Raw genomic sequence first — 15,616 nt, forward strand, 5'->3', positions numbered from 1 at the left:
TCGGTCTGTTGCCATGGCCCCTGTGTGGGTTGCATGTCAGCGCCAGTCTGCCCTTCTTTTTAAAAAAACTGAAAAATACTTTGAAGACCCATTGGAGGAACACAGCGCATTATGCTCCCAGTGGTGTGAGTTTGCGATTATTTTTACAGCTTAACATTGTCTAATGCTATTAAAAAAAACCTCAAAACAGGAATGTCATAATTTGGCTCGGCGCAGTTTATTATCAAACCTACGTGTCCCATCGTGGACGGCCCCCGATGAAAGACATGCAAATTGAGCAGCCAGTGAAAGAACAAATGAAGGGTCGTCACTGTCATTACAACTGTTTGGGAACAGACAATTAAGAGAGAGGGGACAGCTGATGTTTTCATCCTGGAAATGAGGAAAATTACAGAAAGAAACCAAACAGAATTTCTCTCAATTTGGTCCTGTTTATTCATTTCACAATAGTTTACAATACGATATGGATTTAATTACAATGTATATATATATATATATATATATATGTATTTAAAAAAAATATTTTTTACCATTGTGAATCGATAACTACTTATATATTTACTCATCTTTTTTGTACTATATATAGTATATTACTATTTAGTATACTGCTGTGAAAGGGTTTCCTATTCATACATATATAACACATTCAATTGTTATACTCATATTCATATTGTATACCTGCTATACATGTACGTACCATGTACTTATGACAGTATATATATGAATATACATGGGTACATTTATTTCAATATCATAATAATAATAATAATAATCATAATATTGCATGAAGTGCACAAAAGCCATCTTTGTTCATCATCATTATGTTCCACTGCTTTTCTTATTTAATTATTCTGTCAGTTGTGAAATGTGTATAATATGTACTGTATATATTTTCAATTTTTTTAAGTTTATTGCCAATTTTATTCTAATTTATACTCCCACATGTTCCCTTGTCCACCTCATTATGATCATCTGCTGCTGTAAAAAGTGAATTACCTCCAAGTGGCATCAAAAAAGTTTATCTTATCGTAAACATTTACTGCCCCTTCTTGACCTCTGTAAACTTTACCATCACTTTGTGTCCACTTCAAGTCAAATGTTTAAAAGTAAAGACCATTTTATCTGAGCCTTATTGAGTATTTATCAGCAATGATTATTATTTACAGAGAGATTGTATTTTTCTGATGGAGAGGACATAATGTAGGGGCGACCCTTAGATGATCTACATTTTCTTATTCATTCATATATTCTTTATCTGTGAACATAGTAAACCCAGACCTCTCCGTACAACCCAGTTTATCAGCAGGTTATAAGCTACTCCTTCAAAATGTAGGTCCATGATCGCACAGACGTCTGGAGGGGATACCTTCAGCGAAGAAGAGGAGCAGAAAAGAAAAACTCTGCCTCTGGAAATGTTGGTTTTAAGTGTTGGCTTCAAGCCGGGCAAACATTTGAACAATCTGGTTTGAAAGCAGATGTTTCAAAGATCCTGAGAATACCTAAGATGTAAACCCTGGACTGTATGATGGGTAGAAAAGGTAACTTTTTTCCTTCTATCACTGAGAATCACTGACTACATTACTGAATAACCTACAGAGATCTAAGGCCTCAAATAGACAAGCAACAAAGCCTGAAAACAGTCCATCAGACATATTCAGGCAGGTTAGAAATCCATAACTAACAGTTCCCTTATGAAACAATATTTCAATTCACTAGATCCAGATTTTTATTTGGATTTGCACCAAATTGCACACACTCATGAATATCAGATCAATGAATTATTCTCTGAGAAATCAATGAAAATGTCCGCAACCATATCCGCACCTAAATATAATGAGCTCTTCCCTGACCCACACCACATCTTTTCACCAAGTTTCTTTTGTTATCCGCTCAATAGTTTTGGTCTCTCCTCATATATATATTATATTTTATTAAAATGCACCTGACAGGATATTCTCCCCATAATTAATAAATATTTGTTGCAGGTTTAAAAATACCTGAAATCCCAGTCAGCACAACCCCCTGTAGCTCTGCACCTTGTGTTATATATAGACATTCCTAATTTGTAACCTTACTACAATTACAAAGACCATAGAGTATACACTTAAGTGTTGAGGTGTCCCCAAACTAAACACATTACAAATCTGTCTCTCAGCAGGAGCGACTTTTGAAATTAATATGTGGTGTATGTCAGCATTGTTGGTAATTAAACGCTGCCACATTTCACCTAAGCTATTATTGGTTGCTGCCAGCCATCTAATGAGCCCCACATTATCTCAGTGAGAGACAAAGGCCCAGAGGACGTGCAGCATTTTAAAGAGTCTAAATCCATTTCAACTCTCCATAATGTAGCGCCTCATGCAGGTCAGTGGGTCATTCCTGCTGCCACCGTGGAAACCAGGGAGAAGATCTCGACAAGCTTTATCACCATCGTTTGACAAAGTGAAGCACATTTTCAGGGCAAATGAGACACAGTAGACAAGCAGCAGCTGTCATCCATCATACTTGTGGTGATGAGTGCAGGATAACGACACATCCAGTATGAAAGAAAGAAAACCACAGACACTTCAGAGCATCAGGCGTTCCAAATATAACACGTTTTCCATTTCAACTGGCTCTTTGGGCGACTGGACCATCACCATAGACTGAATATAAAGATGGACGACATGATGGTTCTGCAAAAGCGTAGCCGAATCATTTTGATCACCCCCTGGTGGCTGGCTGCAGTATACCTCTGTGATAGTGGATGGTACCTGGATAAAACTCAGAACTCAAGTTAAATACATTTTACTCAAAGATGGTTTCTATCATTTTAGGTAGATCTCATCACACTGATGTTTGTTCAAGTTTTCACTTCACGGTCACTGATTGACAGCTGAGACTGACTTGATCAAAAGCCTGTATTGGCAGGAGCTCGATACCGTGGCTCCACACCACAATCACTGCGGTGTTAATTCTTGCTCCAGAGCAGGACGGTGGCACCTTTATATACAGTCTATGGTATAAATGGTTGATCATTAGGCTATTTCTTATTGGCATGTATTAGCACTACTATTATTAAACCTTTAGTGCAATAGATTTCATAAAGTTTTGTAGACACTGAAGCCATACAGACCATGACCTTAATAGATTAGTTAGAGATATGATTATTTATTAGGTGGGTTTGACTGGTGTGCATTTGCCTGACAAAAATCTCTCTATCTTTCCTTGTAATTATTATTTTTTAATTCCCGCTAACTCAAGCCTCTTTAGCCTTGCTAACATCAGACTACTTGCCTCTTTGTCGTTGTCAAATGCATCATAATCACAGGCCTTTTTCTATCAAGGACATTTTGAATAGTCACAGCGAGAGTTACTCATATCAACGATGACTCCCTTCCAGCGTTCATAACAATGCAGCCAATGTATGCAGCACATAATAGGGTGAATATGTTTTCCATGGAAAAGGTCATTTGAATTTTGGTTTTATTTTACATACACATGGACATGCACAATTTAATTATCGGTATAATGTTTGTAGGTTTTTGACCACTAGTGGTGCTATGGAGCAACAATTTGATGAGAGGTTCACTGGTTTGGTTGTATCTCGTCTTCTACTAGTACAGGAAGAGTGATGCATGGAAAATGTTTTGGTGGCATGCTACATATCCATGTCAGTGTTTTATAAACTGTAGCCAAAATGTAAAAGCCCTTTGTTAATGCCGTGTTTATCCTCTTTTGTGTCTCCTCCTTTAGTGACATGTCCTTGCCTTTTCCTTTCGTGCCGTTCACATATGAACGTGAAATGACAGCAGCATTAAATCACAGTGGGACGATCCGCTAGCTGCATTATCCATCATGTCAGCGTGTCATTTTTGATTCAGTCACTTATGGATTCATAAAATCTGCGGCAAATATCTTATATTTAATGAGGTTCATCACAGCTCTAAACACAAAGGCTTTCTTTGCTCATTTCCTGTGGAGGCACTTGACGTTTCACAAGATGAAAGATGTGTTTTTAAGAATAAAAAAGTGTTATTTTTGCTGTTTTTTCACCAAACTGAGAAAAAGCCGAAAACAAGTCTGGTAGATGTGGATTCATATCAATAAATTAAAAACATTCTGACTTTTAGTGCTGCTGCAAGTTCTCATTTTCTCACATTTCAAAAAAGCAAATCAACAGAGGTTATTTAATGTGAAGTGTTAGACTGAGCATCAGACAGAGACCTGCAGGAATGATTTAGATGCCGCCTCTCTCCTCACATATTGAGCAAGGTGACTAATGGGGCAAACTAACAAAAAGTCAATGCAACCTTTCAGCTGCTGACAGATACATAGCAGAACACACTGACACAGGCATTTGCAGAATAGGGATTTATTCATCATCATTCATCAGAGAATATAGCAACATCATGGCAAAAATGTCTGATGTGCAGGCTCAAATGTGTTGAGACAGATGAACTGAGCATTTCCAGTTTGCTGTTCACTTCCCCGCTCCAGCGTTGTGGCTGCAAATGCGCGGCGAGGCTATAAGCGGCGCAGACTTACTGGGAGAGTGAAAGTGGATGTGAAAGCTCAATCACATTCTAAATTGTACAACAGAGCAGAGGAGTCTACTTGGCAGTCACACTGGTGAGACAGAGAGGGGAGAGAAACGGTGCCTGCAAAGCAAAAAACAAAAAAAAGGAAAAAGCCGAGCATTTGTGTCTGTTTACCCACCGAACTGTACACATAACAAGCCACACGTGAGCTGCTGGTATATTTGGCTAAATAAAGTGCTGGCAATTAAGATGCAGATCTTTGCTGCACCCATGTAATCTAGCTTCTAAAAAGAAAATCACAGACACACTAAAATGCTTTATGGCACAATAAATAACTTCCGGTAGGCTTTGCAGTGCTGTCACGCTCTCTGTAGCTGCCACCCTCTCAGAAGAGGGCAATGTGCCACAGCCGCCACGAAGCCTTCCCACCTCAGGCACTCCTCTCCAAACAGCTCTCTTTTGTTATTCCCGGTCTGCGTCCCCTCCCTCATAATGTTTGCTCCCATGGCAGAGCAGAAGGAATAATGCATCGTTTTAGGAGGCAGCCCATGGCGGCCTACTTTAACAGCCAGGGAGGAACAATGGCGGACACTGGGCTGCTAATGAGTGAATGAATGAGCCTGATGTGTGAAATCAGATAAGAGTACAGACTGAGGGGCAGACTCCCTATCTTGTTTAGATAAGCCCCATTGTTTCCCCCAGAATAATAATTCCACCGCGCAAGATGAGAAGTTAGCACTTGTCTTGTTTTAAAATAAAAAGGTATCTGCGCGACAGGACGATCAGATCATTCGACGAAATCTTGTTTCTCTCTCCCTAATTGCATGTTGACATCTGGACACTGAGGGAACTGTTGGGTACACACCATCTACGAGCAATAAATAAACAAAGGGCCCCCGGCCTTGAAAAGCCATACACCTGTGACCAGTGGGAAAGCAGCAGGCGCAGCAGTGTTCATTAAAGAAGCCAGTCCTGACAGTGAGGCCCTTTAAGAGGCCGTCAGGAGCGACAACTCAGCAGCTACCTTGGGACTAGAGAGGGAAAGGCATCAAGGTGAGCAATGCAATTTCAGCTTGAATAATGGAGCACTTTCCTGAAGTCTGACATTCATGTATTTCTCAGGCAGTTTTGCCATACAGCCGCAACAGCAGCTGTGAGCTTTTCAAGGTTCCCCAGGAAGTGGTTTACAGTGTTTACATGTTCACAATTATCCTGCGCCTGGCTGCTAGTCTGCAGATAATCTTGCTCAAAGTGGTTCATGAATTCAAAATAGCACCAAATATGTCAAATCTCACCATGTGAACATTTTTTATTTTGGATGCTTTGCACTACAGACTTCATCATTTCCCCCCTCTGAAATTATTTTTGAAAATAATTTCGTCAAGGCAAATTATTTTCACTTTTCTGTTGGATTCGCCAAGCCGATTCCACTTTCATGGAGTTGCTGATGTGAACTGGTAATAACAGAGGATTAATTTACAAGGAGGCAAAAACCCCCAGTGAGACTTGTGGCCCAGAACAATAATGATCCCATAGTAAACAGAAATTTGCCGTAAGCCAAAAGAGAATGCGGAGGCACCTAATCTACACACAGAAACACGCAGTGAACACTGATGCATACACAATCACATGCATAAAAACACAACCATAACCTAACACACACGCGAGAGAAAATGATGGCAAAGTATGTTTGCAGGTAATTAAAAGACGATCCCGGGCGACTATCATGTCATGCTGAAATACAATGCACAGAGCAAATTACCTTTCTGTGGTTATTTATACAAAGCCGGGTGCACGGGGTCATGTTGCTTTGGTGAGCTGTGTGAGATCAGACGAGAAGTATTTGCGGCTGAAGTCGTGACATCTAATTACAGAGCTACTGACAAAGCACTGTGTGATATTGGAGATATAGCTCGTAACATGATTGACATTTTTTAGAAATTTTTGGGAGTTCCAGTGCAAAGGTTAATTCACTGAGCATAAAACTAGATCTTTGGAGCTATTTCTTAACCAATATTGTAATCCATGTGTTTTGGTTATTATGTTGAAGGCTGCATCAGGGCTTCCTTTGCTTTGTCATTGTCAAAGTTGTGGGTTTTCAGATTTGTCAGTTTTTCTTTGTAACCTTTTTTTTTAAATCCCCCGAGAGCAGAGTATTAATTTGCATTAAACCTGGAAGTAAAGCACCGCACTGTTCATCACCACCTTCTCAGGAGCATTCGACTACTTCCTAATGTGCCCCACTAGTTTTTTTATTTGACTCAGACTTAATAACTGTGAAACTGTGAGAGAGATTTTGGGTCTAACAGCCAGTTTGCACCTCTCACATTCTCCGGTGCTCAGAATCTGTCAAAGCAGCGGGAGGAAACAGTAAAAACTGATTTCAAACTGAGAGGAGACAACGTCAGGAACTTCATCTATAATCTTGTTTTTCACTTCTAAATCTGTTCCCACATGCACGGTGATTACCACTTAAATATGTACCATGGACCCTTTGCAATCAAATGTTGTTTGGTGCATCCCCCCCCCCCACGCTTTGAGTGTAGAAAAGCAAGGACATAAGGGCACATTTTCAAAAGAACCCCTACTTCCTCTCCCTTCCCACATCCACTCTGTTTGGGCATTCACATCAAGGGTCACTACATTAAGTGACATCCTAAACCATTAAGCTGGGAGTGGAAGTGGCTCAACCTCCAATTGTGAGTCTATATTAATGCTGTCACGGGTCAGGGTTTGAAATGAAATGAAATGTTTCCAAAAGAAGAGAGATAAATGCCACCAAAGCTTGAGAGTAAGTTTTCCTTCATTAGCTTGTCTGTCACCTCACTGCCCACACTGTTAGTCATGTAGCTTATTATTTGTAATAACGATTTTACTTTACTACCATTACAATTGTTACCATGGTTACACAAGTTATGATGTTTCCTGTTTCTTCCGCTGAGAGAAAAGTTCATCCTGAACCGTGCCACTGTATTACACACTGCCTGCAACTAAATCATTGGTGCAATATTGAATATAGACGACATCACAGCTCCCCAAAACCTGAGCCAATTAATCTGGATTGCCCCCTGGTGGCTGGCTGTAGTATAGGTCGCAACCCCACATCCTCCATGTTGCTGATGGGACATTGAACAAAGTAAAAAGTCAAAGTACATGTTAAATAAAAGTTTCCCAAAGATTTTTTTTGTCATTTATATATTTTTTTGCTGAGAGTGAGTCATGATTGTTGGAGCACAATGGAACTGGATCCACACCACGATCACTACTGCACCAACTCTGGCTTGAAAGGTCGTCAGCACCTGTATCCTGGATATTTATATATATTTGTACAATGGGAGGAAGTGGAGATACATCATCCATCTTTTTTTACGTCTCTGGTGACTACAAACACATTTGTACCCCGTTATGGAGTGGGAGTGCCACAATGTGCAGTGACATATGATCATCTTATAAATTTGACATGGCAAATGTGTCATCATACAGCAGTTGACTTGAATCCTCTAGCGATGGAAAGACAGTTACATTTTGAGCAGCTTGTACTTAAATTTTTCCATTTTCTGCTATTTTAGTCTAATCTGCTTCATTTCAGAGAGAAATACTGCGCTTTGATTTGATTAACAAATCTTCATCTTATCACCATTTTTGTCAACTATACTGAGATCTAATTTCTTAAACCATCTGGAACAACTCTACACCGCCTGTGTTGTGAGATTATTTCAACCTGCTTTACAAAACTCAAAGGATTTTATAAGTGTTCAAGGTTTAACAGTAATTATTCTTTAAATCTTCAACCTACTCTTTTTTGGCTGCTGCTATTTCATTCTTCTCCTCTAGACTCTACAATTAAAAGCTACTTATAATTTAAGTAACTCCACTTTATTCAGAGTCAGATTAATAATACAATGAAAAAATAAATCAAGGTGTCATATTATAGGCTGAGATCAGACTTTATTGGTCCCCAGAAGGAAAAGCAGAAGCTACCCAGCAGTGTGTCCTGGAAATAACTTGAAATTAATTCCACTTTTACTAAGCTGCAACGTTTAAGTCATGTACATTTAAATGCATTCATAATTCTAAGTGATTAATATAATGAACATTATTCTGAAATGGTGTATTTTGGATAATTATGTACAATCTTAAGTGTTAATATTGTGATACATTTAATTTCATAACATTTTGAAGGTATCGATACTTTTACCGTCAATGAAATATTTACTCCTGTGCTTACATAAGGACTTGACATACATGGAGTATGAGCAGGGAAATGATTTAAACCTGGTTACAAAGTGTATCTGTGTCTCTGTTGTGTAAAGAATCATTCCCTATGTTTGAGGACTCTGATAGAAGCACCATCCTTCAGTTACATTTGAGAAGTTACAAGAATCAAGTGCATATCTTTGAGCACGAATAAAAAAAACCCCACACAACTGTTTCCTAAAATAAATTATGTACACTCCCCTTGGCTTCGGTCTCTGTGCTCAGCTGCCCAGAGTCAATACATGTAGATGCCAGACGCGGCTCAGGATTAGCTGGTGAGTCAAGAAGTGTCCCTCTGCATTGTGCTTTACACACATTCCCCGAAAAAGCCAAACGAGATGACGGCTGCCACGTTCATGCAAGACATGAAATCCATATCTATCTGTCTACTGTGTAAGTCCTTCTGTTCACATCCAGTGAGATCCCTCCATAGCTCTGCTGACGATACATACCTGAGTTTCACTGTCCTGCTGTGTCTGTGGGGGCTTCCTTCCCATCTGACTGACAGGTGATGCTTCTTTGAAGTGGCTCCGTCTCCCTCACTGATGTGGAGGCCAGCGAATGAGCCTCCCCCTCAAGACCCCATTAAAGCAGAAGCCAGGGTCTGCAGGTTTGATATTCATCGCCGGGCAACCTCTGCCATCAACACATTTTGTGCCACGTGAGAATGATCACAGCTTATTAAAGTGGAAATAATGACTGCTCTACCTCCGGCATGAAATATTTAACAAGGACAAAGGAGATGGCTCAAAGGTGATTCATATCTATGTTGAAAGGAGAGAACGTTGACAATACCGACTTCACAGGAAGTGCAGATGAACCCTGGTTAACCTGAGTTAAGAGGTGACTGTTGGCAAAAATAGAAGAATATTCTTTCCAAATTCATGTTTATAACCAATAACAAACAAACGTCCACATGGTACATTTCCTCCTCGTGGCATGTACAGTTCAGACAAAGCAGAATTATGCATTCAGGGTTCAGAATGTATTTGCAAGATTTTAACCATCATTTCATTTTCATCTTTCCCTCCCCTCCGCAGCTGTGCACAGAACATATACACCATCCAGTTTCTGAACGTGAAATTATTGATGGATTTTTCCTTCCAGTCTGGGTAAATTAGCTTTTTTGGCCTCTTGGGAAAATCATGGGAAAGGAGCTGAGTGAAAATGCTCTCCATCAAATGTGATTGAATTGGATTTTACAAGATGAATTGCCAGGACAAGAGTTTATCCCAATTACACTGCCAAGAGGTTTCAGTCCTGCTGCAGCCACTCTGGTCAACAGCAATTAGGGTCAGCGTTTGAGTTATCAGGAGCCGTCATTGAGAGAAAATGTTTACAATGTGAGGAGAAAGTAGATAAGTGCAACAAGCCGACATTTGCAACCGTAGAAAGTGGTTTGTGGTTTTGTCCAAGAATTCGGGAAATTACAGATCCCACAGCCAAAACATGAGCAGAGCGTAACACAGCTGTCTTTTCCTTGGCCCACATCTTTTAATCTTGCAGAATACAATACAGACTGCACAGACGGCCTCTGGCTCTTTGTGTGGCCATTCATTTTCCTTACCTGTGTATTTTCTTTCTGTGATGTAACCTGTATTTTATGCTTATGTGGATACTCAGAGTGTCCTTCATCTGTCTCTCGTCAACACTACGTCTGTTGACTTACAAACAATGAACGAGGTGATGTTTGGTCTTACCTTCCCCAGACTGGGGCTCCACAGGTACCTCAGGCTGAACACAGAGAGAGCCAGAACAAGGAAGACCAGAACCAGAGCTAGAGCCACTCGCTGGTAGATGTAGTACTTGGCCTTCTTCTCTTTTACCGCTTCAATCTGTAAAGAACAAAGAACATAAAAACTGATTCTCACACAAAACAATAATTTATTACCATGACTAGCATGCTGGAGGCTTAAACCAAGACACTGCTTTTTCACTTTGAAATGTGGTGCCAAGTGTTGGAGAACGCAGAATAACTTCACGACTCGGACCTTTCGAGGAACAAATGAATGCACACAGTTCAACTTGTCATCTGGCAGTGGAGGCACCAGTCAATCAAATCCGGTTTCCTCCCTCTGGGACATTGGGTAATGTGGGACACCTTAAGCTTCAGTCAGTTTAATTCCTGTCTGAACAAAATCTGGTGAACAGTGCTTTTACTGTGGGTTAGCATGGACATCACATGACTTCAAGGGGTGATGTCACAGAAGGAGGCAGGGCAAGTTTCAATCAGAAGCACCCCTTGGAATTGCATGACAAGGTCAGTGACAGGATTCTGACAAGATTAATGTCAAGGTTATAAATCTGTCAAAAATAAGAGAATGTTTTCAAATTATGTTTGTGATGTATTCAAGCAACAACATGTTGTTGAAAATGTGTCTATTTTTATTTTTCTACATTCACTTTATCAAACACGATTGATAATCTGGGACCATCATCTAAATTCTCTACATGGGGAAATATACATTAAGGGAATTCCTGAAGTAAAAAAAAAAGATAAACTAAAGAGATGTAGCATATGTTCTGCAGTTGTCAGACAGGAGTTAATGGTAAATACAGTCTGCCCCTGTCTGTTTAAACTGATAACCAGCACAATTCAGTTTGCGCTCTCATCTGACAGAGATGATTCAAAAAGCACAGAAGAATCTGTCCTGTGATCTGCAGCCATTGGTTTCACCAAACATGTGGAGAAGACATTGGGAGATCGATGATGATGAGTCTCTCACCTGCAAAGACTGTTTGTTCCCTGACTCGCCCCAATAGAGTGGGGAATTCCTCTTTTAAAGCATAATACAAGTGTCAAAGATAATCAAAGTCAAGCAGACAAACCTATTAGTTATTCAAAGCATGAAAATGTGATTGTCGTCATTATGTGATTGTTGTCATTAGCTTAGCACAACCACCAGGAACCAAGGTCACAAAGCCCATTGAACAGCACATGTTAATGAACTGTTGAGGTGCTGGTGGGAGGATTTTGAAACCTTCACATTTATTTCCAGGCTAAGCTAAATTTCACTGTAGCTTCACTTTTAGCCTACAGATGTGAATAGTCCTCTAATATAACTTTGGCCAAGAAAGTGAAAAAGTATATTTCCCCACATATAAAAATGTTCCTTTATGTATGAAGTTACAACCAGAAGGTAATAATTTAATAGTTTGTGGTTTAACATGGGGTTATATGAGATTAGTTGTAATTTTCTTACAGAATCAGGCGATTCGGAAGTGGTAATGCGTGATATGTGTGTGGTGGTAGGCCGATTTTCTAAGCTTCACCAGCTGTTTCTTGGCAGCAGCTTTGTATTTATCCTCCAGATGTGACTGTGGAATTGATCTTGTCATGTAAAGATAAGCTCAGAACTGTGATAACCATATTTTAGTTTTTTGGCCACTTGGAGGCATTATATAGAAGTTATGAGCACAACATTGACATCATATGGGTCACACATCCAGCTGTGATGGAGCACCATTATTATTCATTTGGAGTTTATATTCACTAAATATCAAATATTCACTGTCTTCTAGCTGTATAGTGTTTGGAGTATCTGGTATCTACAGACTCCTGAGGGAAATATCAGACTTTTTAACTTATGTTCACCAGCTCTCCAACTGTGTCTGTGCTGAACAGGCAGTGTGGGTAGGTACTTGTGTTTTTTATATATGTGCCTGCTGCAGCTAAATCCTGTGTGATGAAGTGATGAGAGTAAAACTAAATTATAAAGTTTAGGACTGGGCAGCAAAACAGTGAGTTGAAACTATAAAGCTCAGTAAACCTGAGGGGAGCTGCATATTTAGAGGATGACTCTCTATAGGCTTGTATCTATGAGAGCACATTGTCAGTTGATAAATTAGATAAATATGTATAATACCCACTTCAAGCACATTTTGCAAAATGGAAAAGTATTCCTTTGATTTATCATTTCAATATTAAATTTATATTTCCCTCTTTTCTGTTTTCCTCTTTATCTGTATTAGATGCCATTTGATTCTGTCGCTGCAAAATGTATCGACCGGAGAGGCTGAATTATAGCCCTCCTCATTCCGAGCGCAGGGAGGAGCAGGCTGCTGCAAGTGCTACAGAAAGGTTACGTTTATTAAACTTTTCCTCAAATTAAAACTCTGCCTGCTGTAGTCGGTCACAAATTAATAAATACAGGCTTTTGTTCCACCGGGGCTTTGGCAGCGGAAAAAAAAGGAAAAAGGAAAGCTTCTCATTCACACTGGAGCACTTCTCAAGGTCTCAGAGGACAACAGTAGAGCAGATATGAACCAACTTCACTTTGCATAAAATGGTGTTGCTTATCTTTGTGTCTTTAAAAACGATTAGGCGACTGCTCCTCTCTATTGTGCCTGAGGTTGTTACAGTGGTTAAGCTGCAGCAGATTGAACAGCACTGTAATATGCAGACTCCTTTGTAGAATGTGTAGGAATTATTTCTGAATAATAGTTTCATGATTTTTTTTGTGACCTTTAGACTTAGTCTGCTGTTAAAATAATTACCCAAACTATAGTTCTGAAAATATATTTGATATCCTCCTTTTTCTTTTAAAAATGTAGTATGTAGGTGGCATAACTACTAGGCAGAAATATGATTTAGGAATAATGGCATATAAATAGACAGTGTCTTTTTTGAATATGGATACAATTTCTGCATTAGCAGCATGGTGTTAGGGACAAAGAGAGGACTCATTATTCTTGTTTTAACACCTTCAGCATTTAATGAAATCTAAATTCTCACCATCCCTCAGTTGATATATGAGAGACAGTAGCCAGAGAAACCTGAGGCACATGAAAGTGTTATACATTCCAGAGACATGATGAAAAACAGTTGGCCACAATCAAAGAGCCAGAAATTCCACACACAGTAAATTTTTCAGAGTGAAGGGAGAGAGAAGGAAAAAAAAAAGGTGGCTGCAATCCTCTGCTCTCCTATGGCAAGTTGCATAAGCAGTGGAAACTTAACTAGAGGACAAACCTCCCTCTGCCTGCGCTTTGAATATCGAATACTCCAAGGGAGGAGGTGGGATTGAGAGACAGACCCACAGACAGAAATAAGGCAGAGGATGGAGGCAGAGTGAGCAGTCTGAGAGTGCAGCTTCCGCCAACTAGTGTTTAAAGGTTTAGGAGTTCAGAGTCAGCCTGGCATTTCCTTTTGAGCTTTGAGTGGAAGAGCGCCTGGAGCCCCCTGCTGTTATCATGCATAGAACGAGTACTTTCTCAAGAAAACAGCAAGAAAAAACTGAAGCAAGCCTAAATAACCAACAAGCAGAGGCTGCAGTTTATTACACTGGGTTGCACACTTTGTGTTTAACTGCAAAAATGAATTTCTGAAATAAGCAGCAATAGGTGATTTCCCTGATTATATTCATTCTCCATGCATGACCCTCGGTTCCATTTATCATTTATATCTGCTAGAAAACTTGCTTTACTTTAACTATTTTAATATAAAATAATAAAGAGTTTTCTAATGGACCCTTTTTTTCTATCGTTCACAAGTTCTAAAATATGAGAGAAAGGAAAAAAAGAACTGTTTCAGAGCCAAAAATCCATTCTCCCCCTCTCTTCAATAATAAAGTCTCTAATAAAGACGTCGTGTGTATTTGAATGCTGCCTGTGTGCAGGAAGCAGGGATATAAAGATAAAAAGTAAATATAATGGTTCAGGTGAGACTGGATATAAGAGTGGAAATAAAGGAAGAAAAGATGAGGTGAAAAGCCAACAGGAATTAGATGGGAAAATTACTATTCTGAGAAAACTGAGATCACTCAGCAAGGTATCAAAAAGCACTTCTTTTCTGATTTCACAAAAGTCACATTTCTGGCACATTTTATAGAAGTCCCATGATATCATAGGATTTTATTTCACCTTTAAACCACTATTGCTGTCATCAACACTAAAATGTATTAAACTGTAGAATATAAAGGATGCTCTCACTTTTCTTCCAATTCTATGTAGCATTTATTAAGACAGTAAATAAAGGAATTTATTTTAAATTGATTTGTAATAAAGGCAAGTGCAATAAATCAAACACAAAGATAATGGACTCACATCTTTCCACAGAATCTGTTGACTGCTGGATTGACTGCAGGTCTCCATGATGCAAGCCCACAGGAGGAATCTTTCCGATACTCTAAGCTGGGGGAAAGTACTAGTGCTCTGCAAAGATTCATTCCTTTGCTGTAATTTGGGAGTGTGCTGAAGGGGAGGGAAGTTTCAGATGGAGTGGAATTACTGAAACATTTGTTATACCCATTAGAAGCAAGGCAGATGTCTCTCCTGCCTGTCTGCTCGCCTTTTCAAAGGTGGAAAACCACAAACGGATTCAGACTGAAAGACAAAGACTGTTGAATAAATTACATACTATGCTTGGATCCAAAATACAGTAGTGGTTCACAACTTTCAAGAAATTCCTGTTTGGAGGATGAAGTTTGCATGTGAAATAAAAAATATTCAGCAGGTACTTATCTTCTCAGTCCTGTTTTCTTAACTATCAAAAATAGTTTGAAGTGGCTCCTTCAACTTTTGTTCCTCATTCATTCAGTCCTCACACTTGACAACAAACCAGAATAGTAATCAAGAGCTGAGATAGTTGAATAGCAGCATAATAAAAGAATCAGACTCCTAAAATCAGGAGATCTTAATGAGAATTGCACGAGAAATATACATCTGGGTTTATAAGAGTCTCCGAGACCACTTCAGTGAGTCGCATGGGGGAGGATCTGGCAGGAGGGAGTTCTAACACATGGTTAACTTTATAAAAGATCTATTTTAACTGAATACAAAAACTAAAGTAGTTTTGTCATCTAAAGAAAACAAAACTGTGTCTAAAACACTTTGGGATT

At 39.3% G+C, this 15,616-nt stretch overlaps 1 protein-coding gene across 2 annotated transcripts in view; it reads right to left on the bottom strand.

The window, feature by feature from the left end:
- Positions 1-14,981, bottom strand: part of tnmd (tenomodulin) — a 45,096-nt gene extending 30,115 nt beyond the window's left edge. For both annotated transcript variants that reach the window (XM_020092525.2, XM_020092455.2), the window contains exons 1-2: positions 14,823-14,981; positions 10,478-10,612 (exon numbers count right to left, since the gene is read on the bottom strand). In XM_020092525.2, the coding sequence (XP_019948084.1) occupies positions 10,478-10,612; positions 14,823-14,870 (183 nt within the window). In that variant the 5' untranslated portion in view covers positions 14,871-14,981. The remainder of the gene's footprint in view (positions 1-10,477; positions 10,613-14,822) is intronic.
- Between the last annotated feature and the right edge of the window lie 635 nt (positions 14,982-15,616).

The sequence above is a fragment of the Paralichthys olivaceus genome, chromosome 9, assembly GCF_024713975.1.
Source record: "Paralichthys olivaceus isolate ysfri-2021 chromosome 9, ASM2471397v2, whole genome shotgun sequence".
Classification (NCBI taxonomy): domain Eukaryota; kingdom Metazoa; phylum Chordata; class Actinopteri; order Pleuronectiformes; family Paralichthyidae; genus Paralichthys; species Paralichthys olivaceus.